The sequence below is a fragment of the Lycium barbarum genome, chromosome 10 (assembly GCF_019175385.1).
Source record: "Lycium barbarum isolate Lr01 chromosome 10, ASM1917538v2, whole genome shotgun sequence".
Lineage (NCBI taxonomy): Eukaryota > Viridiplantae > Streptophyta > Magnoliopsida > Solanales > Solanaceae > Lycium > Lycium barbarum.
Window position 1 is genome coordinate 124,524,599 of NC_083346.1, and position 23,501 is coordinate 124,548,099.

The 23,501-nt window shown below is 35.6% G+C and overlaps 1 protein-coding gene across 1 annotated transcript; it reads left to right on the forward strand.

Moving 5' to 3' along the window:
- Positions 1 to 1,541: 1,541 nt before the first annotated feature.
- LOC132613459 (uncharacterized mitochondrial protein AtMg00810-like) lies at positions 1,542 to 2,175 on the forward strand. The gene is made up of 2 exons (XM_060327479.1): positions 1,542 to 1,945; positions 2,076 to 2,175. The coding sequence occupies exons 1-2, from the start codon at positions 1,542 to 1,544 to the stop codon at positions 2,173 to 2,175; spliced, it is 504 nt and encodes a 167-aa protein (XP_060183462.1).
- Positions 2,176 to 23,501: the final 21,326 nt, after the last annotated feature.

Consider the following 23,501-nt stretch of genomic DNA (forward strand, 5'->3'; position numbering starts at 1 on the left):
GGGACCAACAAAAACAACAAGTTATAGTGGTTTTCGCTATGTCATGGTACTTGTAGATGACTTTTCAAGATATACATGGGTGAAGTTCTTGAAAGAAAAGAGTGAAACTTTGTCAAAATTTGCTGAATTTAAAACTGCCGTGGAGAAAGAATTTAGGGTGAAAATTAAATGCTTGCATAGCGATAATGGAGGCGAATATATGTCAAATGATTTCTTCAAGTACTGCGATGATAATGGTATTTAAAGACAAATGACATGTCCAAATACCCTTCAACAGAATGGTGTTTCCGAAAGGAAAATAGCTCATCTTGTTTCTATGAGCCTTTCCTGGTTGCACGATAAAAATCTTCCTCGAGATCTTTGGACCGAAGCTATTCAATGTGCTAGTCATGTAATAAATTGTTTGCCTCCATGGCCAGGTAAAGAAAAATCTCCATTTGATATTCTATATGATGAAAAGGCAAACATAAATTACTTTCGGGTATTCAGTTCAATTTGTTACGTCCATATTCCAAAATCTAATAGAACTAAACTTGACCCGAAAGCAAAAAAACGTGTATTTATTGGTTATGATTCATATAGGAAAGGTTGGAGGTGTATGGATCCTGAAACCAAGAAATTTGTAACTTCCAGAGATGTTGTGTTTGATGAAACACGATTCAGTCCAGAAAACCAGCAACGAAGAAATCATTATTGAGGGCGATCAAGACCATTTACAGCTGATTCCAGAGAGTAACTTGCAGGCTTCAAATAATAATGAGAGCTCAAAGTCCAAATACTTCAAATGCTGGTTGTGGTGAACAACAAACTGAAAGGAGGTCAACAAGGGAGAAAAGACAACCACGTTACTTCAGAGATTATGAGATACAATTGAACAATTTCTCAATTACTTCATGCTTCTTTACATGAGTATTGGATGAACCAGTAAGCTTTGAAGAAGCAAAAGGCCATCCAAAGTGGGAAGCAGCTATGCAAGAAGAAATTGAAGCTCTGAACAAAAATCAGACGTGGGAGTTGGTGTCGAAGCCAGAGAATAGTGAGCTTATCACTTGCAAATGGGTTTATTGTTTGAAGAAAAACTCAGATGGGGTTGTCAATAATACAAAGCTCGGCTTGTCGCGCATGGTTTCTCTCAAAGTTATGGGCTGGATTGTGAGGAAACATTCAGTCCAGTTGCAAAAATGTAACTATAAGAACCATTTTTTCTCTTGCGGCATCTAAGAATTGGAAGTTGTGGCAACTTGATGTAAAGAACGCTTTTCTTATGGAGAATTGGATCGTGAAGTGTTTATGGAGCAGCCTAAAGGATATGTCTCTAAGCAGTATCCTCATCACGTTTGCCTATTAAAGAAAGCGTTGCATGGTCTTAAACAAGCACCACGTGCTTGGTATGGTAAAGTTGCCCAATACTTTATCTTTTGTGGTTTTAAAGTTTCTGATGCAGATTCTAATTTATAAATTATAATCAAATGTGCACCTGATGGTCTTATTATATGTGGATGACATGATCATTACCGGAAAATAATGAAGCTACGATTTCAATGCTGAAAAATGAACTTTCTGTTCGTTTTGAGATGAAGAATTTGGGGGAAGTAAGCTGTTTTCTTGGTCTGGAAATTGAAAAAACAGATCAAGGGTATTTTGTCTCTCAAAAGACATACGCAAGGAAATTGTTGTATCGTTTTGGCATGGGGGAGTCGAAAGAAAAAGCCACTCGAATGGAACCACATCTCAAGCTGATGAAAGATGAAGGAAATGCATTAAACGATGTCAAAAAATTTCAGCAACTTGTTGGTAGTTTAATTTATTTAACTATCACAAGACCAGAGATTGCTTATTCTGTGGGAATTGTGTCTCTGTTCATGCAATGTCCGAGAAGTTCACACCTAGATGCAGCAAGAAGAATTCTTCATTATGTGAAGGGCTCACTTGATCATGGTCTTCTGTATAAGAAGACATGAAAAATTCGTGTTAAGCGGATTCACCGACGCGGATTGGGCTGGAGATGCGAATGATAGACATTCAACTTCGGGATAGTGTTTCAATATTGGTTTAGCTATGGTATCTTGGTGCAGCAAGAAGCAACCAGTGGTAGCATTATCTAGCACTGAAGCTGAGTACGTAGCAGCAACTATGGCTGCACAAGAATGTATGTGGTTGAAGAGATTAATATGAGAGATGTCCTGCAAAGTTGATTATGCTGTTCAAATTAGATGTGATAATGAAAGTGCTGTCAAGCTTGCATCAAATCCAATCTTTCATGGTCGGACAAAGCACATAGAGGTTCGTCAGCACTACATTCGAGAGAAAGTGCTGAAGCAAGAAGTTGTTCTGAAAGGAATTTCTACAAATGAGCAAGTCGCAGACATATTTACAAAGGCCTTGGTAAAGCCTAAGTTTGAATATTTCAGAGCTGCTCGTGGAGTTATTGATCGTAAGCATGCACTAAGGGGGAGTGTTAAAAATTAGTGCATCTTTTTCTTTTACTGTTTTACTTATTATGGTCTTTTAAGTTTACTGAGTCAAATAATTCAGTTCCTATTATTTAGGAGTGATATCAGATTAGTTATTGATTTAGATAGGACTCTTAGTAAGTTGTTAGAGTTAATTTAGGAGTTAAACATTGTTGTTTTGTTCATTATTTATGCTCTGCATATCTGCTGTAAACAACCAGTTCCAGAGAAAAAACAACAACATTCTTATCAGTTCCATTTCCCATTATACTGCAAGTCTTCTTTTTCTTTCCTCCGTGTTCTTTGTTTTAAATTATAGAGGAAGAGGAAAAGTTTAAGTAATTTAATTTAAAATGTATCTTTTGAATTAACACATCCAAAAATGGGAAATAATAGGAAAAATGCCAAAAAAAGAGAAAAAAGATAAATGTCAATGGAGGTCATAGAGAGGTGACACATAGCCATAGGGTCTTCATTCTCTACGACCAAATTTTTAATACACAGGCTAAAAAAAATTAATAGCAAGCATAAAGTGGAACTTGTGATATATTTTCTGATTTTTTGCCAAGATAAAGAATCTTCAATGAATAGTGATTCCAAATATATACACATGTTGTTTCATTCCAAGTCAAGGTACCTCTTATTTTCTACTAAGTACTGATACATTTTTCTGTCATTCTTTTTAACAGTAGTTGTCCTGGAAGCTTATCAGCTCCTCGATTATTCAAACGAGTACCTTCTACCTTCTATCAACACATGAGGTGAATCCAGAATTTAAAATTGAGATTGTTAGGCTGAACACATCACATTTTGAAATTATGTGTGTGTGTGTTTTGGGTTGAAACATTGGGTTGCTTGAAATCATCGAAAGAAGCTCTCTGCAAGGGTTAAACAGGCGAAAAGAAATCACCTAGTATTTCTTTTCGAAATTTGAATACTGGTCTCCCATGGTGTATGCTCATCTCACTTTTATAGGGTGACAATGTTTTATTTGGATTAAACGTGTTCTCAGATTTCATTTATCACTTTTTGTTCTTTTTTTGTTTTTTTTTTTTTTTTTTTCTGGAGAATTTGCTGAGCTGCTGGATATATTGATTCTGGAAAGAGGAGACATTCTTCAATATTTTCAAGAAAATTTCAGCATCCAAGTACTAAAACCATTTTATCTCATCTTTGATGCTCTGCCTAAAATGATCTACTAAATTAGCTGAGTTGTTCCCAAGAATCAAAACAGCCAATTATTAATGGAATCCTTGTCAGCTATCTGTAAAATACTCGTTAGGCCAAGGGCTTTCCCGGATTGCGTAAAACTATAAAGATACAGCTGCGGAAGCAGAAATAATGGCATAGGAAATAATATTATTTTCGTAAAGTAGAGACCCTGAAAGAGGTTCACGAATACCACCAATGTCTACTGAAGGAGCAGCAATATATCTTAGTATTGAATTTGATTGACATAAAAATGACGAATTGACTCTTGTACTTCAAACCCCACATTCTTTAGTGTGAGCAAATGATGTGATTTCATTTTAGTTTTGTAACTCAAGAGTATTGCTGGGAAGCAGGGGCGGAGCTACATAGGGCCGAGGTGTTGAATAATAGGTGTTGAATCTCCTTTGGCTTCTTCGTATGTTTACTTTTTTATATTTTGAACCCTCTTAATGAATATCCTAGATTCGCCACTGCCGGGAAGTATGCAAACAAATTCTTGATTTATTCTTTTTTGGGAAATGGTTTTTTGATGAATATGGATAACTGGTTTTTCCAGAAACATTAAATTTTTTATATGTTATTTTTTGTGTGTGTAGAATCGAATCGATAGACATTTGATCATGCAAGAGCAAATGGGGAAACTTGAGGAAGAGCTAAGAGACATGAGAGGGCAGTTAGTTTTTGTTGAAGAAGAAAAGAACAGAGTCATTAATGAACTTAGTGAGATAAAACAAGTTGCATATGAGGCTAATCATCAAGCAAATTCAGAGAAGTGTATACCGAAGTTAGGACTTTGAAAGAATAGCTTATTAATAAGCAAGAAGAAATAAAGATAAACGATAAGAGTATCAATTCCTTGAAGTTGGAGCTGTTAGGTTTTTGATAAGGTGTGAATGAAAAATGAAAGAACTCAAAATGGAGGGGAATGCCAAATTCGGAAATGGAGGGAAACGAAAAATTCCTTTTTTACAAAGGAACTTTGTCCCACATTGGTAGGGGAAAGTAAGGCTAGCGTGCTTATATATAGAAGCACTTCTTCTCACTCATAAAGAGTTGAGAGGAAAGTCTCCCTCGCGCCATCGTCGCTCGGCTCACTTCGGATACGATCAATTGATTGATATACTTTTTTGACCAAATTTATTTCATCAATATTATTTTTATTAATGTTTTATTACCATTAACTGTAACGATAATTTAAATTCCTCCGTTTTAATTTCCGGACATAGTTGTTTTATGTAAACAGCCATTTTCGCGAAAAGTCGCCTGGAAGAGTTGCATCTCTTCGGACTGGACTTAACCTTCAGGCCAGGGGCGGAGCCAAGTGTAGTTGAGGGGGTTCATCCGAACCCCCTCGGCAGAAAATTACAGTGTATATTGAAGGTTAAAATTATTTTTTTATGTATATATGGTAGGTGTTGAACCCCCTTAGCTTCTTGTATATTTACCTCTTTATATTTTTGAGCCCCCTTACTGAAAATCCTGGCTCCGCCACTGCTTCAGGCTATAAATATTGGCTATTCCTCAGTTCTCTTCTTTCTGCATAATACTTTCTACACAAAACAGAAAACTTCCAAGTGTGATTTGGCAGATTATTTGCGTTTGAGGTACCGCTATACCGGTGACGGTAATCCGGTATATCTTGGGAGGAAATAATTTGTAACCTCGAGTACTTAGGGGATTAATTCCTTAAGGATACACTAAATTTAGTGTGCTCGGATTTGTTCATCACTATTTCTTCTTCTTCTTCTCCATTTATGATTTTATTTAGTTTCTGTTTCTAGAATATATTTTCATTTCATGCAAAGAGCACATGTTGCATTTTCATGGAAGATTGCTCACTGTGGATAAGTTGATAAAATGGGGTATGACAGTCTCTCCAACATGTGTTCTTTGCCAAATGCATGATGAAACTAGAGATCATCTCTTCCTGTTATGCCCAGCAGCAAGGGTAATCTGGGATAAGGTACTCACCTGGATACAAAGAGATCACATAACTGCTAATTCATGGGATGAATATGTGAAATGGGCAGTGCACCTTTCAAGAGGTCAATCACAGAACTCCAAAGTGTTTAAACTCATCTTTGCGGAATGTATATATGCCATTTGGTGTGAAAGGAACCAGAGAATTTTTGAAGAAACATACAGATCGACTGAAGGCATCACTAGAGAAATAGCTTACTTATGTTCTGTTCGTGCTAAGCCTGGGATTAGATCTCTCATGCATAGCTTCATTTTTAGTTAGTAGCTGTTTCAATGTGTAATTGTGTTACCATGCAGCTGAGGTCTGCTAGGAACCGTTTAGATAGGTGGCTGCATTTATAGCCAGGCAATGGTGCTGTAATGTTCACATTTGGTGATTAATGGAAATGTTAGTTACCAAAAAAAAAATATTTTCGAATACAGAAAATTAACAAGCTTAAGGAACTTATTAGAAAAAAAATGTGATCTCAAGTTACTAGAGAGAGAGATGCTAGTTTAGGAAAAGCAAAAGAGGGATTTAGTCATGTAAAAGCATTCAAGATTCGTAAGATGGATTGGTTGTTTGATTTTAGGGGAAGGGTTCAAGAATTAGAAGATGAATTGGAGAATACGAGTTATCGGAGTCCAAAATTTTTTATGATTGGGATTTCTCCTCTTCATGAAAAAATTGAATCTTTAGACACTTAATCCAAGCAAAATAGCAGTTATCTTAATTATTGTTGCAACGGGGAGATTGCTAATTCAATAGAGAAGGAAATGGAAAATCTCAAGTCTGAACTCCAATTGGCAAAAGAGAATGAGAAAATTGCATCATCAAAGGCCAAGGCTTTGAATGATGAAATGAAGTTGGCAAATGAGGCAGAAGAAAAGAGCAGAAAAGCCTTAGATGATTCAGCGTTAGCGTTGAAGGAAGTTGCTTACGAAGCATCTGAGGCCAAGGAAAAAGTTAGTGCTACACAATTAGAATTAGCACAAGTAAAAAAGGAGGCTGAAATCTGGAAGGGACGATCAAAAGCAACACGGCTAAGATATAAAATGTTTTTGGATGAAGGGGAAAAGGAAACAGAACTGCATAGCAACACAACAGAGCTATTGAAATTAGAGGCAGAGGAATGGAAAGAAATGAGCTTCATCGCAGGTATAAAAAAAGCTCAAGAAGAATGAGATCTTTCTCTGCACAAGGCTACTAAGCCCAACGAGTCTCTTCAAGAAGCAAGGAAGAAAACTATAAATTGAGAGACATTCAAGCAGGCTATCAATGAAGCAAATGCTGCAAAAGCTGCTGCTGACTTAGCTAGACGGGAAAATTCTCAACTGAAAGATTGCCTAACTATAAACGAATGAATCAATTCATTTTCTTTTTTGAGAATTTGAAAACCTTGTGAATGATAAAGCATCCTCATTAAAATGTCAACGAGTATAAACGGTAACTTTCTTCAGCATCAACAGAATATAGACATGCAGGTTAGCAGCAAAAGGCATGAGTTGCCAAAGGAAATGATTGAGGAATGCGAAGATTTAAAAAAAAAAAAAAAAAACAGCCAGGAATAATCCATCCATTTCGTAACTGTTTTGACAATTCAGATAATAATATAAATTCAGTTGATAACCTCAAAATGATATAGCTTTCATAAGAAAGAATTTTCAATATACACTTGTATATAGATACAGCTTTAAAAGGTACAGTTATTTTCATCTTTGATGCTTTCATACTATGCTACATTAACAAGGTTATTCAAAATTAAAATTCATCTTTCTATTTTATCTGCTACCGATTAATTAGGATACGGTTTCTACTCCTGCTAATAGTTTAACACATTCGTTGTTATTACTATGGGATCCTAAAGTACAAGGAGATTTTACTCGTAGATAGTTAATGCCGGGTTGTAGTTGGGAAAAAGAAGGTGATGACTGATATCTGAGCTTTGACTAGACAACATTAACTCCTATTCACTTGTTTCTCAAGTCTCTGAACCAAATAACAAGCAGTTTACACTTTAATAGCTACCGTTTCATTTGGTTCTGATATTCACAGGTTTTTAAGGAATGAAATATTATCAAGCACTTTACTATTTCGAGTAGTATTCATGATTCTACCTTTTTCTTAAGAATTGGCTTTGAGGTTTTAAACGGTGTGAAAATCCGAGTCTAGGTCCGGATGCTGGATCCTCACCGTTAGTGATGGCAAATACTATGTTAGGTGTTGGATATCCCCACCATCTGAACCATAATCTTTCCTAGGGACAACTTCTGCAAGGATAGACATAACCGGCATTATTAATTTTACAAATCTCACTGCACTGACCATATTAGTGAAATAGAGTAGAGATCATGTTTCTTTTTTCCAAAAATAAAATTCATCTTCCTATTTTATCTGCTGGCGTATTCAATATTGATTAAGACAGGGCAATAGTTAATGCAGTGTATAGTATTTCGGAAAGCAAGATAATGACTGTCATCTGTGCTTGAACCAAATAAAGGACACAAATTAATAGCTACGGTCTGTTTTTCTAAAGCAAGTTGATGGACTTTTCTATGCCCTCCGTCTCAAAATATATGTCGTCCTTTTTAAAAATAGTTATCTCAAAATATTTATCGTTTAAAGTAACCAAGACAAAATTAAGTAGTTTCTTCCTTTTTTACCCTTGTATTAATTAGCAATATTTAAGAGATTCTCATTGGTGATAGAGCAAACATTTATTGAGGAGAGATTATATGATGAAATATGTTAAGGGTAAAATAATCAGAATACTACCCTTATAAATGCTATCTTAATGGGCATGTAAATGAAAAATTTGATAAATATTTTGAGACGGAGAGAGTACTATTTTGTGTAAAAAAAAAAACAAATTTGAGTCAACGGTCAAGTCAAGTGGACATACTATTATTTTTTAGGAAATCCAACCCAGTTTTTACAAAAAAAAGTAACTGAAATATGGACAATAACCTACGTGGTTTAATTTTTGACAAAGTAAATTCGTTAAACTTTTTAGAAAAAAAGATTGTGAAAGATTATTATTTTTAATTATTTGAGAAAAGGCGTTGTTTTAGAAAGCACTTTGATTAATTCTTTTAAAAGATAGAATTTGTTTTGGAAAATAAACACTATTGGTCCTAGTTACCATGTCTCAACCTTTTGCTTCTTCCACCACTGTCACGATGAGAAGTTTCTTAGCATATACTGTATATTATTTCCAAGTCCACGCCAGTATTTTTTAATGTCTTGTCTCTGAATATTGTCATTATTAGGTGTGCGAATAAAGTCCTATATTGTAGATGAAAAGAATGTATAAAGTGCAGGATACTCTAACTAATGGTTGAGACTTTTCGGAGAAACCGTGTGAACTTGACATAAAACGGACAACATTACACCATTTTAAAAGTATCTTTGGGTTGGTTAAGCTCAACAACTGATAATGGACCACATGAAACTTAGTTCAGGGGGAGACCCATACGTGTATCGTAGTAGTGGACCACATGAAATTTAGTTCGAAGTAATGATTGTTGGGTGTGCGAACAAAATTCCACATTGTTGGTTGAGAATATTGGAAAGTAACACCAACTGCATCTTAATCATTTGAGATCTTTCGGTTGGCCAATAATTGGACCAAGAATACTTCTTTTTACACCATTTTAGAAGTATCTTTGGGTTGGTTAAACTCAACAACATCATTCTTTTTCGAACAAATTAAAAAAGAAAATGTATCACATAAATTGGGACAGAGGGAGTAACATATTTGCACATTATAATCCTTTTCCATTTCTTTATCTCTTCTTTTCTTTTTTCCAGGTATGTTGGTGCTATATAATGGAGTAACTTGGGACACTACACAAATTAATCCAGTGTCCAAATTCCCTTGAAGCAATCTGTTTCCAAGTGCATAGTAACAACATGAAGAAGCACATTGTCTTATTGATTCTCCTCTTTCTAGTTCAATATTACTCTCTTTCGATATCAGTTGCTTCATCAAATGAAACAGACCAAGAAGCTCTACTAGCTTTCCAAAATCTTATTACAAGTCCTAGTCATTTTTTGGCCAATCATTGGACCAAGAATACTTCTTTTTGCTCTTGGTTTGGCGTCACTTGCAGTACAAAAAGACAAAGGGTTGTGGCCTTGGAACTTCCTAATTTGCAATTTCAAGGCACAATTTCCCCGTCTTTGGCCAATTTGTCCTTCCTCATAGAGCTTAATCTTGGATACAACAGCTTCTATGGTGGCAACCCTTATGGCCTTCGCCACTTGCCTCGCTTGCGAGTGATTGACATTCAAAACAATCAGCTAGAAGGAATTATTCCAACAACTCTATTTCAACACCAAAGAGTTCAAAAGATTTCATTGGCTTACAATAAACTCAGTGGTGAAATGTGGAAAGGGCCATGGTATGTACCGGAACTCAGAATCTTAAATCTTAGGAACAATAGCTTCATGGGTATAATCCCTCCTTCTATCGGAAATGCCACAAAGTTGCTGAATTTCAATTTGTCTGGGAATAGAGTCAGCGGCAACATTCTGAAGGCGACCGGTAATCTGACCTAACTTACAAAGTTGTCCTTGTACGACAGTCAATTAACAGGTTCGATTCCTGCAACATTGTTTAACGTCTCTTCGCTATTTGTCATGTCTCTGGGAATCAATAGACTTTCTGGTCCTCTCTTGCTTGATGAAGGGAATATTGTGTCAAATCTAGAGTTTTTAAGTATAGATGGGAATCAAATTTCTGGTCAAATTCCTTCCAACATATGCCAACTCACAGAACTCAATGTTCTGTTCATACCTTTCAACAACATAACTGGATAAATATCCAAAAATATTGGTTGTCTATTGTCACGCCCCGAACCTGAGCCTGGACGTAACACGGCACCCGGTACCTGACTGCATGTGACCGAACGAACCAACTGGCTGGCTGAATCAACATGTGATATAAAAAAAACATAACTGGAGGTGGAAACAACTAAACACATGCTGATATACTAAAGGTCTGACTAAAATCATAATGCGGAAATACTTAGACAATCTGAAATATCTGAACGTAGCCAACATGGCTTAACCCAAAACAACTGAACAACTGCCAACAAGGCTAACATAATAAATATTTGACTGTCTGAACTGTGTCTATGAAGCCTCTAAGAATACTGAATAATAGAGCTATCTATAAACTGAAATAATTAGATAGCTGACAACGCCCCGAAGGAATTTGGGGCTCACCAGTAGCTGTTATGTGCACTCCTAAATAGCTGAGTCGTTAACCTGTATATTGTTGCCTGCATCGCGAGATGCAGGTCCCCAAGCAATAAAAAGGGACATCAGCACATTTGAATTGTACTGGTATGTAAAGCAACTGAAGCAATAAAATAGTGAAACTGAAACTGATAATTGTAACTGTAATAGCAAGGAAGTAGAGATATGAATAATCCCTGCTCTGTATCTGAATCATCTGTATTATATGTGTTTGTATATGTGGGGCCTCGGCCCAATAATAAATGCACGCTATGGCCTCGGCCTAGTAGTGCGTCAGTCAATGGCCTCGGCCATGTATACGTATACACAAGACTGTGCTGTGCCCTCGGGCAAAATCACATATGTATAATTATGGTTAATTAATAAGGACTGAGACCATAACAACAATGAACAATGCTGAACTGAAATAGACATTATGGACTGAATTGAAAACACTGACTGTTTCTGAGCATACTAAATTTCTAGACTGAGACTCATGTGGTAACAATACATAAGTCTATAAAGATTACATGCTGAGTTCATGATATTCAAATTGATAACCATGAACGAATTCTGTAACTGCAACCCTAGAAGATAACAGTTCTACAACATATCATAAAACTGGGCTAAACTGTATTCTGAGTCAAATTACTGACAAGTATGAAGAATGAGGCCTCACATACCTTAATTCCAGCCTTTGAGCGTAATACAATGTTCGTTAACCCTTTCAACTTTGATCTATATCAATACAAGTCAAAGGGATTCTATATTAGCAATAATATTCATGCTTTGGTCATCTAAGCATTTTATCAAACACTTAGTGGGCATAAAGCTCCACAATCTCCATTAATGGTGTTTCTTCACCCAATTCCCATTCTACTACTTCTAAGTGATTCTACAATCTCAATTAGGTATAATTAACATCATTCTCCATCACCCATATCATTATAACAATCTCAAGTCAACAATCCAAAACCCTACTATAGTTCGTGTAATTCTCTTTACTAAACCCATTTACTATTCTCCCAAGAACTCATCAATTCACTATTATGAATGATTAGAGTGTAGAAGCATTACCTTTTTGACGTTCAATCCTCTTGAATTCTAGTTCTAGGGTTTCCACGCCCAATAATAATGTTACACTCACAACTCTATTGATTAGAAGGGTTTACTCAAGTTAGAAAGAGATTAGGGACTTGAAATTCAACCTAGAATCGTGATAAAACTTACCTTGGAGGGTTCTTGAGGCTTGGGACTTGTTCCCTCTGACTTTAGGGTGATTTTTCGGGACTATGGGTGTTAGGAAAATAAACCCCAAGGTTAAATGTAACTTAAAACGCGAAATCCCAACTATTAACCCGAAATCGACCTGTTTCGCGATAGTTCCGCGATGTGGGTGCATCGCGCAACATTCTGCAGGTCACTACTCAGAGTTGCGCAATCGTCCCGCGAATCGGGGCCATCGCACGCGCCCTCACGCGCCCCGAGAAGCGACGTGTGTTGGTTTTGCGCAGTGTTTGGTAAAATGGACATAACTTCTTGTACAGAGCTCTGTTTGGGATCCACAATATACCGTTGGAAAACTATTTCAAAGGGCTACAACTTTCATGTTTTAAGTTTCCTCAAATTCTCAACGGATTTTCACGACATTTGGCTGGAAGGAAAACGTATCAAAAACTTAGCCGATTTTATAGAATTTTAAGTGTCTTACTATTAGCCATATTGAGATGATCATATCTCTGATTGGCCTAGTCCTTATATCGTTAGAAAGGTATTTCTACATACTACAACTTTCATTAAGGGTACTTTCTCAAATTCCCAACTAATCAAGGATTTATGGCTGCCTGAAGTAGGCCTATCAACCATTTTCGCAAAATGTTCAAACCTTCAGTTTTTTCACTAAAGATCTATTGACATGAGTCTAACCTTAGTTCTAAGATACGGGGTGTTACATCTATCCAAGCTCGAAAAGTTCTATAGTGGTGATAATCTAATAAAAGGGACTATTCCCACTTCATTGGGCAATATGTTCGCTCTGAGAGATCTTAATTGTGCAAGCAATCGCTTTTAGGGGCCAATTTCTCCAGAATTGGGGAAGCTATCAAATTTGAGGCAAATTAGCTTTGAGAACAATAAGCTTAATGGGAAATTCCAAAGGCTATTTTTAATATATCTTCTTTGGAATTCATTTCTTTCGATTCCAACAAACTCTCGGGGAGAATTTCAACCACTGCAGGTCTTCATCTTCCGAATCTTAAGGGACTTTACTTGTCAGACAATTAGCTCGAAGGGGAAATTCCTCAGTACATCACAAATGTTTCCAAGCTTGAGACACTGGTAATAGCATGGAACTTTCTCACAGGAACATACCAATCAACTTACCAATTAACCAAGAGAGCATGAGTTGTTATTCTTGAATTCTTTGGCAAACTGTAGGATGCTCCGATATCTACAAGTGGGTTCCAATCCGTTGAATGGCGTTTTTCCCAATTCAATTGGGAATCTTTCATCTATTGTTCAAAACATTTATATAGCAGATGCACACATCAATGGCCTCATCCCCACAGGCATAGGCAACATAAGCAGTCTAAATACCCTAAGCTTTAAAGGAAACAACTTGGCGGGATCCTTCTGAAGTTGGTAAGCTTAAACAACTCCAAGGGTTGTATCTAAATAACAATAAATTGCAGGGACATATTCCAGAGGCGGCATGCCATTTATCTAATTTGGTTCATTTAAATCTGGAAGGTAATGAGCTCTTTGGTTCAATTCCAGCATGTATAGGAAATCTTAGCATGCTACAAGGTCTTTTGTTGGGTTCTAACAAATTTCCATCAAAGCTACCTCTAAGCCTTTGGAAGATTAGTGGTCTTCTCTATCTATACATGTCACAGGGTTCTATAGTGGGAGAAGTACCACCAGATATTGGAGAACTAGAGGCCATTATAGAAATAGATCTTTCTGGTAACCATTTTTCAGGGATGATACCAAGCAATTTGGGCCACCTCCAAAATCTGAAGGGTCTTAACCTATCCAACAATTCATTTTCAGGCCCAATTCCGTTATCCTTTTCCAACTCGATAAGATTGGAATTCTTGGATTTGTCTTTAAATACCTTGTCAGGTACTATTCCTAAGACATTGGAAAAACTCTCATACCTTAAAAGCATCAATGTCTCATTTAGTAGTTTAAATGGTGAAATACCCAGTGGTGGTGTGTTTGCAAATTCCACTCTGCAATCATTTCTTGGGAACAAAGGTCTATGTGGAATGCATATATTGGAGGTTCCTGCTTGTGCTATCACTACTCCTGGACAACAACCAAAGTTTAAAGTGCTTCTGCTAAAAATTGTTACTCCGGTGCTTATATCATCCTTTCTAATAGTCTTGTTGGTCTCAATTTGGATAATGAAACGAAAGAAGAAAGGAAAGTCCAAATATGTTGAAAAGGTTCCAGAGATCAGGACTTATCAATTGATTTCTTATCATGAGATTCAACGAGCAACAAATAATTTTGATGGATCTAATTTAATTGGTGTGGGAAGCTCTGGTTCTGTGTACAAAGGAACATTATCTAGTGGAACTGTGGTGGCTATAAAGGTTCTAGATTTGGAAAATGAGGAAGTATGCCAGAGGTTTGATACGGAATGTGAAGTCATGAGAAATGTTAGACACACAAATCTTGTCTTAGTGATCACTACTTGCTCTAGCGAACACATAAGAGCCTTTCTTTTGCAATACATGCCCAATGGAAGTCTTGAGAATTGGTTGTACAAAGAAGAGTCCTACTTGAACCTCCTTTAAAGAGTCACCATAATGTTTGATGTGGCTGTGGCAATTGAACATCTACATCATGGTCATGTCACTCCAATAGTTTACTGTGACCTAAATCCAGCCAACGTTCTTTTGGATGAAGATATGGTGGCTCATGTTGGTGATTTTGGAATCTCTAAAATTTTAGCCGTAAGCAAGTCCATGGCACATACCGAGACACTAGGAACTCTTGGTTACATTGCACCAGGTATAAAAAATCTACTCTCCTTTATTTTCTCTTATCATAATTAAGCCTCTCCAAATTCTTGAAGTAAAATAGCAAGTCTTTATTGTACAGGATTATTGTTATATTTCAATTTAGTAACCTTTGTTCATTTCATTCTTTTCTAAGAATATGGCTCGGAGGGAATAGTGTCCACTAGTGGTGATGTTTATAGTTACGGCATCATGTTGATGGAGGTTTTGGCCAAAACAAGGCCAACTGATGAAGAGATATGCAATGAAAATCTTGACTTGAGGAAATGGATAACACAAGCATTTCCAGGGACAATGATGGACGTTGTGGTTGCCAATCTTTTTTCTGAAGAAGAACAAATCACTTCTAAAAGTGAAATCTGCATAGCCTCCAATGATAGAATTGGCTTTAAACTGCACAAAGGAAACGCCTAACTCAAGGATAACCATTAAAGATGCAGTCAAGAAGCTTAACAAAATGAAGAACACATTTTTGGAAACATAGAAGTTAGCATCTCTTAAAGTGGTGTTCTTTCTGAGTGACAAGTTAATAAATTGCTTTTATTAAATAAAGTCGTTTGTACTACTTGGAGTCATCATGTATTGTTTGTACTTTTGCACGTTACACCCCGTCATGTTGTAATTTCATATTTGAGTGGTGACGAACCTGTTTTACTTTCTTTGGTGACAATGGTTTCAATGCTTGAATAAACCAGAACTAAATCGAGAAGTACTGTGAAAGTATTTAGTTGCACTATTTTGTTGTATCCATTCGCAAGATTGAAATCTCTCTTCCACCTCTTATCACATCTCCTTCGTATTTTTAAGGTTTAATTCATTAGCTTATTTCTTTCTAATAGTTTAACAATCTTCTTTTGAACTAATCTTATCCTTGTAATAATTATGTTGAGATATCTCATTTCCATCTCCGCCAACCTTTAATATTAGGGGATAGCAAGTATATAGCGGAATAGTTGAGATGTGTGTATATTGGCCAAACACCACCATCAATAGGAAAAAAGAAAAAAAAAACTTCATCTTTGTGATTTACTTTGAAACAAAGTTAGATTATTGGCTACTCTCTGTTCAGTCTAACCTGAAATTTAGGATTCAACTGAATGTCTTTTGAGGAAAGATTTTCTTTCCTTAATTTTGGAATTTGGATACTCTCTAGCATATCTTCAAGTCTGACATCAAATCAAAATGTAAATAAATAAATAAAATCCAGCATTTTCTCTAGTTCCTTTGCATTCAACTACTATTTTATCTCATGTGAATGTACACGACTAGACATAAAATTTAAAGGAAGTAAAAAAAAATAAAAAAAATTGTATACTATGATGTCTTATTGCTATAAAATATGACAATCAAGGGTAATATTAAGAAGTTTAAGCAAAGTTATTTTTAAGTTAAAAAGGTACAAGTATTCTTTTTTTTTTAAAGAAAGAGTATCAATAAAATGAAAGGGGAGAATAAGCAAGAATATTTCATAAATAGTTATAGTTTAGAGCATAATTACAAAATATAGCTACAATTTGTGTATTTACTAAATCACTTGTATTTGAAATTGCTTGTATCAGTTGTATCAGCAAATAATTAATGTATCAGCTGGAATCGTACGAAAGAGCTGTATCAATGCATACTGTGTGTTTTTCCTACAAAACTCAAAATATAGCTACATTTTATATTTGGGCAAAGGTGCAAATATACCCATCAACTTTGCAATTCAGAGCAAATATACCCGTCGTTATAAAAGTAGTGTATATATACCCATGCCGTTACAAAATGGTGCAAATATATCCCTTTCGTTGACTGAAATTTTTTAAAAAAAATCATTTAGGTTATTATTTAATTTAAAAAATGCCACGTGACTTTAAAAAAAAGTCTACCTATTTTTTTTTTAATTTTAGTAGACATATTTTTCTAAACCCATATGTAATTCTTTTTTTCTAGTGTGTCGGATTTAGTTCGTTTAAAAAAATATCTCCGTGACTTTAAAAAAATAAGTCTACCCACTTTTTTAAACGAATCAAACCCGGCCCACTAAAAAAAATTACTATGTGAAAATTACGTGGCTTGTCACCCTTCTAAGAGTTTGAACATAATTAGCACAACTTTTAAAAGTTCCTCAAAAATAGCAATTTTATTACCTTTTTAAAAATATTAGAAAACAAAACTCGCGGATAATTAGAACATGTAAAAACTGCATACCACTAAACTAGGATCCAATTATATTTTCTTCATGTTTATCATCTTTTCTCTCTCCATATTTTACTTATACACTCCCTTAATATATATATATATATATATATATATATATATATATATATATATATATATATATATATATATATATATATATATATTTATTATATACATGGTATAATTCAATTATAAGATAATTTTATTGAGGTATAATATAATATACATGGTATAATTCATCTTTAGAGGTATACTGAAGTATATTATACACCGTATAATTTAACATATGCTATGGTATTAAGGTTTAATATTAAATATACCTGATACAAATATAATATACATGGTATAACTCATTTTTAGATGTATTTTATACATAGTAAATAAATATACTATACGATAAAATCATATTCTTAAATTGAAAGGAAGTAGGAACACTTTTTTTTTTAAATTAAGCCCGTTTGGGCATTTTATTAACATGAAGCAAAAAGCAAAAAGGCTGAGCCCAAAAGTGACCTAGCCCCACATCAACAGTAAACGTCCAAATAATTTTGCCCTATCTACTTACAATGCTCAGACACTTATAAAGTTAAAACAAGATAAGGACCCCCTTTTTATTTTAGAAGCTATATGCTTAAAAGAATATCGCTATCAACGAGGCAAATTCCACACTTGGATAGGGACCATGAATCTTAATGGCTCATACAATCCCCGGGATCCCTTTTGACTGGATTTTTAACATTTCCAGCTTGACCAGACACCAAAACGAAAAGACAATGGGAGCAAGCTCGATTAACTAATAGTGCAGCCACTGTAGTAACCCATTTAGGAACCAAACAGATCTGCTACTCTATGAGGGCACACAAAAAAAAATCCCAACTCTTTTAGCCCAAAATTGACTCCTGAATATAAGCAACTACAATGTAAACTAATTTCTAAGTAAAGACACAAAACAAAGGATTACTAGCATTTGATCACATTAGAACAACCAAGTTATTAAACCTTCAAAATTTATAAAACATCATCAAAGCATCCACTGGAATTGCCTTAGACTCTTAACTTAACTGGGTTCCTAACTAAACACATGTTAAATCTTGTATTTCTATATGTTAAACCCAATTTTGAAGAAAGCAACACATAAACAGACAAAACTAATTCATTTCTATAAAAGGCCCATTTTAAAACAGTCTTGGTTTCAATATGAAATAATAGCTATAGCTTGAACTTAAATGCGCACACAGAAAAAAAACACATATTGGCAGCATTTCGATTACAGGGATAATTTCTAAAGTTTGAGATAAATAATGTGAACGATCACCAGCCCACACACAAAGAAAAAAAAGAAAGGCATTGGATCATGGATCAAAGCTTAAAAAGAAATGAAAAGGATGGATTGCAAAACTTTGTATCGACAATTAAAACACAAACTTAACATGGCAAATTTGGAGTCTGAGCACATGACAGAGCAGTAAAGGGAAGTTTTAACACAACAGATATCCAAAACAGTGTCAAAGATCAAACACAGGGTCACGCTTATTAGTCGCAAGGAATGAAGTTCACAGAGATGTTTTTGCAGTGTCGACAGTACAGGAGATCATGCCATATTTCAGAATTCCCAGTTAAATACAACAACATATATAGGAAAGAAAAACAAATGCCAGACAGTTCAGGACAGGGGCAATATAATCCAGAATTGCAAATCTTATTACACATAAAGAGACCTGGGAAACAGACCCTTTTCATAGGACAAACATGACAGAGCATACTACAACTTCAACTTCATATAACTTCCCCAACTTCAAATAACATTATAAACTAGTTAAACATATGCCGAGATCAAGATGGAAGGAGTGGGCAGAATCTTTAGATTTGAAATAAAGGAAAGCTTAAGTCATATTCTCTTATTCATTTACCACAGAAAAACTCAGTATTCTACACCATTCCTAAAACATGAATTCGGATCACGAGACGAACAAAAAAAAATTCCACAACACAACAGGATTTTTAACACAAAATAATGCATTCATCGATCAGCTGCATAAGGAATTGTATTAACACTTTAGATCTGGTTTCTACCTTCTGCGTCATATTTAGGACAGGGGTGATACACCAAGTGAGTTCAATTAATGGTACTAATGAAAGAAAACCAAAGATAGACCTCAAGCAACATCTATTACTCTATCATGTGAATCCTTACAGCCGATCAATAAACGTCGTTATCAAAAGAAATCGAACTCAAGTGATCAAGTAAACCAGATTTTGATCCTTTTACAAATGATAATACAAGTCTTTGAAACAAGTGTTGCAGCAATGACATGGTAAACTTAACCGAAATCTCAAAACAGCCATTTAAACATTAATCCTATCAATTTAAACAAACAGCCATGACCTTATAGATCGACATGAATCTCAAACTAATCAACCAGCATCATATATCAATTCGAACAAGCAGCAATGACCTTATCGACTAAAAAAAGAAAACTTCAATTAACCAAACGTCAATAATAACGCCAAATGCCAGAACAAACTGTAAACTAACCGACACAATAACTATAAGGCGAACTAGCAGAAAACGATAAAATTAAAAAAAAAACAATAACGAGATAAAGATTTACCGACCTTTTGTAGGCGCAGTGAACAGGGTGTCGAGACCTCGAATCTACACTCGAATACGACGAACTCAAACTCGAAAAAAAATCTTTCGAATTAAAACTCGACAGGAAGCAGAACAGTATACTTTTGTTTGAAAAAGGAGAAATTCCGTTTGTCTCAGGAATTTCAAATGTAAATAAGGGTTCAGACCAGATTAAAAAGAAAAGATTTTGTAACAAAAATGCTCCTGTATTCTAAATCTGTCTCTCAAATACTGAATCCGTTTTTCTCACAATTTGAAAAAATCCCTCCAAATATTGAAAACATTTTTTTCTAAATCTCCTCCATAAATCCCCCTAAAGATACTGAATCCCCCCCCTTTTGTTGAATGTCGTCCCCCCCTTTTTATAAGGTCACGATTAGGGTTTAATAAAAAAAAAAAGGGAGCGCGGAGGAGGACAGAGATGACAGAAGAGTGAAGACAGCACAGAGGACAGGCATGGGAAGCAGGAGAAAGTGGGGTGTCAGAGGAGGCACGTGAGGAGAGGAACGTGGGTGTGAAGAGGGACGGTCGGCGATGGTGGGGAGAAACGTGAGGAGAGAGGGAGGTAGAAGAGAGAGATGAAGAAGATGGAGGAAAGGGTGAGGGAGGCGGAAAATGAAGGAGAAGGGAATTAGGGTAAAGATAAGGGGAATTGGACCGGGTCGGGTCGCGGGTAATGGGCTGAAAATGTGGGTTTATAATGTGGGTTGGGTATAAAAAAATGTGGGTTATTTATTTGGGTAGGAAATAATATTGTATTTGTATTTCGGGTCATTAATTTGGCTGAAAATTATTGATCCTTCCTCCGCTATTTAATTATTTTGGGCTTCCAAATTAATAACTAGTACAATATTTATTATGTGAAGATAAATAGTAATTAATATGTAGAAAAATAAGGATTTTAGAAAGTGTTGTCTAGTAATTAATTTAACGAATCCGAACCCAAAAACGAAACGATGACTAACTGTTTAAAATTTATGATAAAGTAATGCCCATAATGTTGAAAATAAAAGTAGTGATATTAATAGTAGTAGCAATAAAATATTGTGAAAAATAAAGTATTTAGCTCGTTAGTAAATTTAGAAACCCGGATAAATTAAATAGGAGAGGGACAAAATTGGGTGTCAACACTGCACATCCGCCTCTTCTTCTTGTCATCAGGAGTGATCTTCTCATCGTTGTTGTGCTAATGAGGTTGCAAATGCTCTCAAACTCCTTCATTTTGTCCTCGAAATCACAGGTATTTTCCTTGTTTCTTGAATCTTGTACGCATCTGTCGAAATGACCATTATGGCTGCTAACATTCTAATTGTTTTCATGTATATGCTGGAATCATGAATTTTACTTATGAGAAAATTGATCTCCCTTTGAATCTGCAAATCAACCCTTGAACCTTTCAAACTCAGGTATGTCTCCAAAATTTCAAGCCTGCTATTTCGTTCCTCATACGCTGTGTATTTCATTTCTATTACTTGATCTGCACTCTTAAGTATGGAATTTGGGATTTATCGCTGTTTAGAATCTTTCTTAGCTCCACTTCCATCTCATTGAAATGTCCATATACTGTTGTTCCTTTGTCTAAAGCTCTGTTAGCTAATGCATCAGCTAATTGATTTCCTTCGCCTAAAATGTGAGTATATGTTACCTGTTTCCCCTCTCCCATACGTTTAATTTCATCAACCCAATTTGCTAAACTCCAGGGTGGTTTCCAGCCTTCCTTTAGAATCTTTTGAACAAATTGTGAGTCAGATTGTATTATGATTCTATTGAACTGATTGTTGTTGCACCACTTGATAGCTTCTAAGATTGCCACTGTTTCTGCTTCATTATTAGTAACATGTCCTATCTCTGCTGCTCTGGCAAAAAATAAATTTCCCTCCTCATTCCTTACACAAAAACCAAAATACCCTCTCCCAGGGTTACCTCTTGATGCATCATCAGTGTTGCATATAATCCAACCCCTAAGAGGGGGTTTCCAAATCACTTTCTTGTATTTCACCTGTGTTATGTATCCTTCCAAAAACTGTAACATGTCCTTCCAACTGTGAGGAATTTGTTGTATTGAAGGATTTCTGAATCTAACCAAGTTCTGAATTGTAACATAGATCTGAATTCTTTTTGTTCCAAGTGTTCAAATGACACTGTTTGGGGTATTCTAACTCAGCAACGACGTACTAGCTGTTAATACATAATTAACTAAATCAAAGTGATATATGCATTTTCCAACTGATTTCCTCTCTCCATGTTTATATGCATTTCTTCTCTTCCATAGCTCCCACAGAACTATAGCCGGCACAGCATAAAACACTGGTTTCAACCTATTATTAACAGGTTGTTGCCACCATTTAACTATGATTTGTTGTAGTTGAAGTCCTTCAATATTAATACCTGCAAGAGAGGAAAAAAAGGACCAAGTCCTGTTAGCAGAAAAAGACCTAGCGAAAAGATGTTAAATTGTCTCCTCCTTAGGATTTGAACAACACCAACATCTAGATGCTAGGTTAATATTCATTCTTTTCAACACATCATCCAATGGAACCTTAAATATCCAGCATCTCCACATGAAAAAGGAGATCTTAAAAGGTAGTCCTTTTATCCATATGTATTTATAAATCTCATTCTCCCGTCCTCGCAGTCTCAAAAAATCCCAGGCTAATTTAACTGTAAAATCCCCTTTGCTATCCAGAAGCCACCAATGAATATCCTTCTCCTCAGTCATCACAGGCAGTTTAATAGTATCCCTTATGTGTTGTACTACATCTCCTGGTAATATTAGTTCTAATCTTGCCACATCCCAATTCCCATCAATCACCATTTCTGAAACATTTTGAATTTTGTCATCATATGTGTCCCCTGTTGTGACATAGTATAAAGCCCCTAAACCTGTCCAATTATCATACCAAAACAAAGCATTGCCCATTTTGGTTTGCCACCAAATGTGTTGTTGTATCAAGTCCCTAGCTTGAAGCATCTTCTTCCAATTTTGTGACCTATACTTCCATTGTACCACAACTGCATTTTCTTTTTTACAGTATTTATTGCTGAGATAAACACTCCACAGGGATGGTGAAGTTCTAAACTTCCACCATATTTTGCAATATAAAGCCATGGATGCATCATGAAGTGATCTAAAACCCAGTCCCCCCTCCTTTTCTGGTATACACTACTTATGCCATGCTGACCAATGTCTATTTTTACTTCCACTTGTGTTACTCCAGAAAAACTGTGCAAAAAGCTTGTGCATTTGTGTAATTACACAATCTGGGTGGTTCAAAGCAGATAAAAGATGAATGGGCATACCTTGTAACACATGTTTTATTAAAACAACTCTTCCTCCAAAGGATAGCATTTTTCCTTTCCAAGATTGCAATATGTGCATTATTTTTACCAGAATAGAATTATAGTAATCCTTTTTCCTCCTACTATAGAAAATAGGGCAACCAAGATATGTGAATGGGAAATCCTTTCTTCCAATTCCTGTTATCACCTCCACAATTATTTTTATATCACCTATGACATTATGGTGCATGTACACAGAGCTTTTATCCCTGTTTACCTTCTAACCTGATGTTTCTTCATATCTTTTCAAAACTTCCATGATTTTCTGTAAGGATATGATATCAGCAGAGGCAAAAATGATCATGTCATCTGCATATGCCAGATGATTGATCTTAGGACTCCATTTAGGAAGCCCATATCCTTTGAAATGTGGTATCTAGTGCAACTGATTTAGATTTCTTGAAAGAACTTCTGCAACCAAGATAAACAGAGTGGGGGATAAGGGGTCTCCTTGT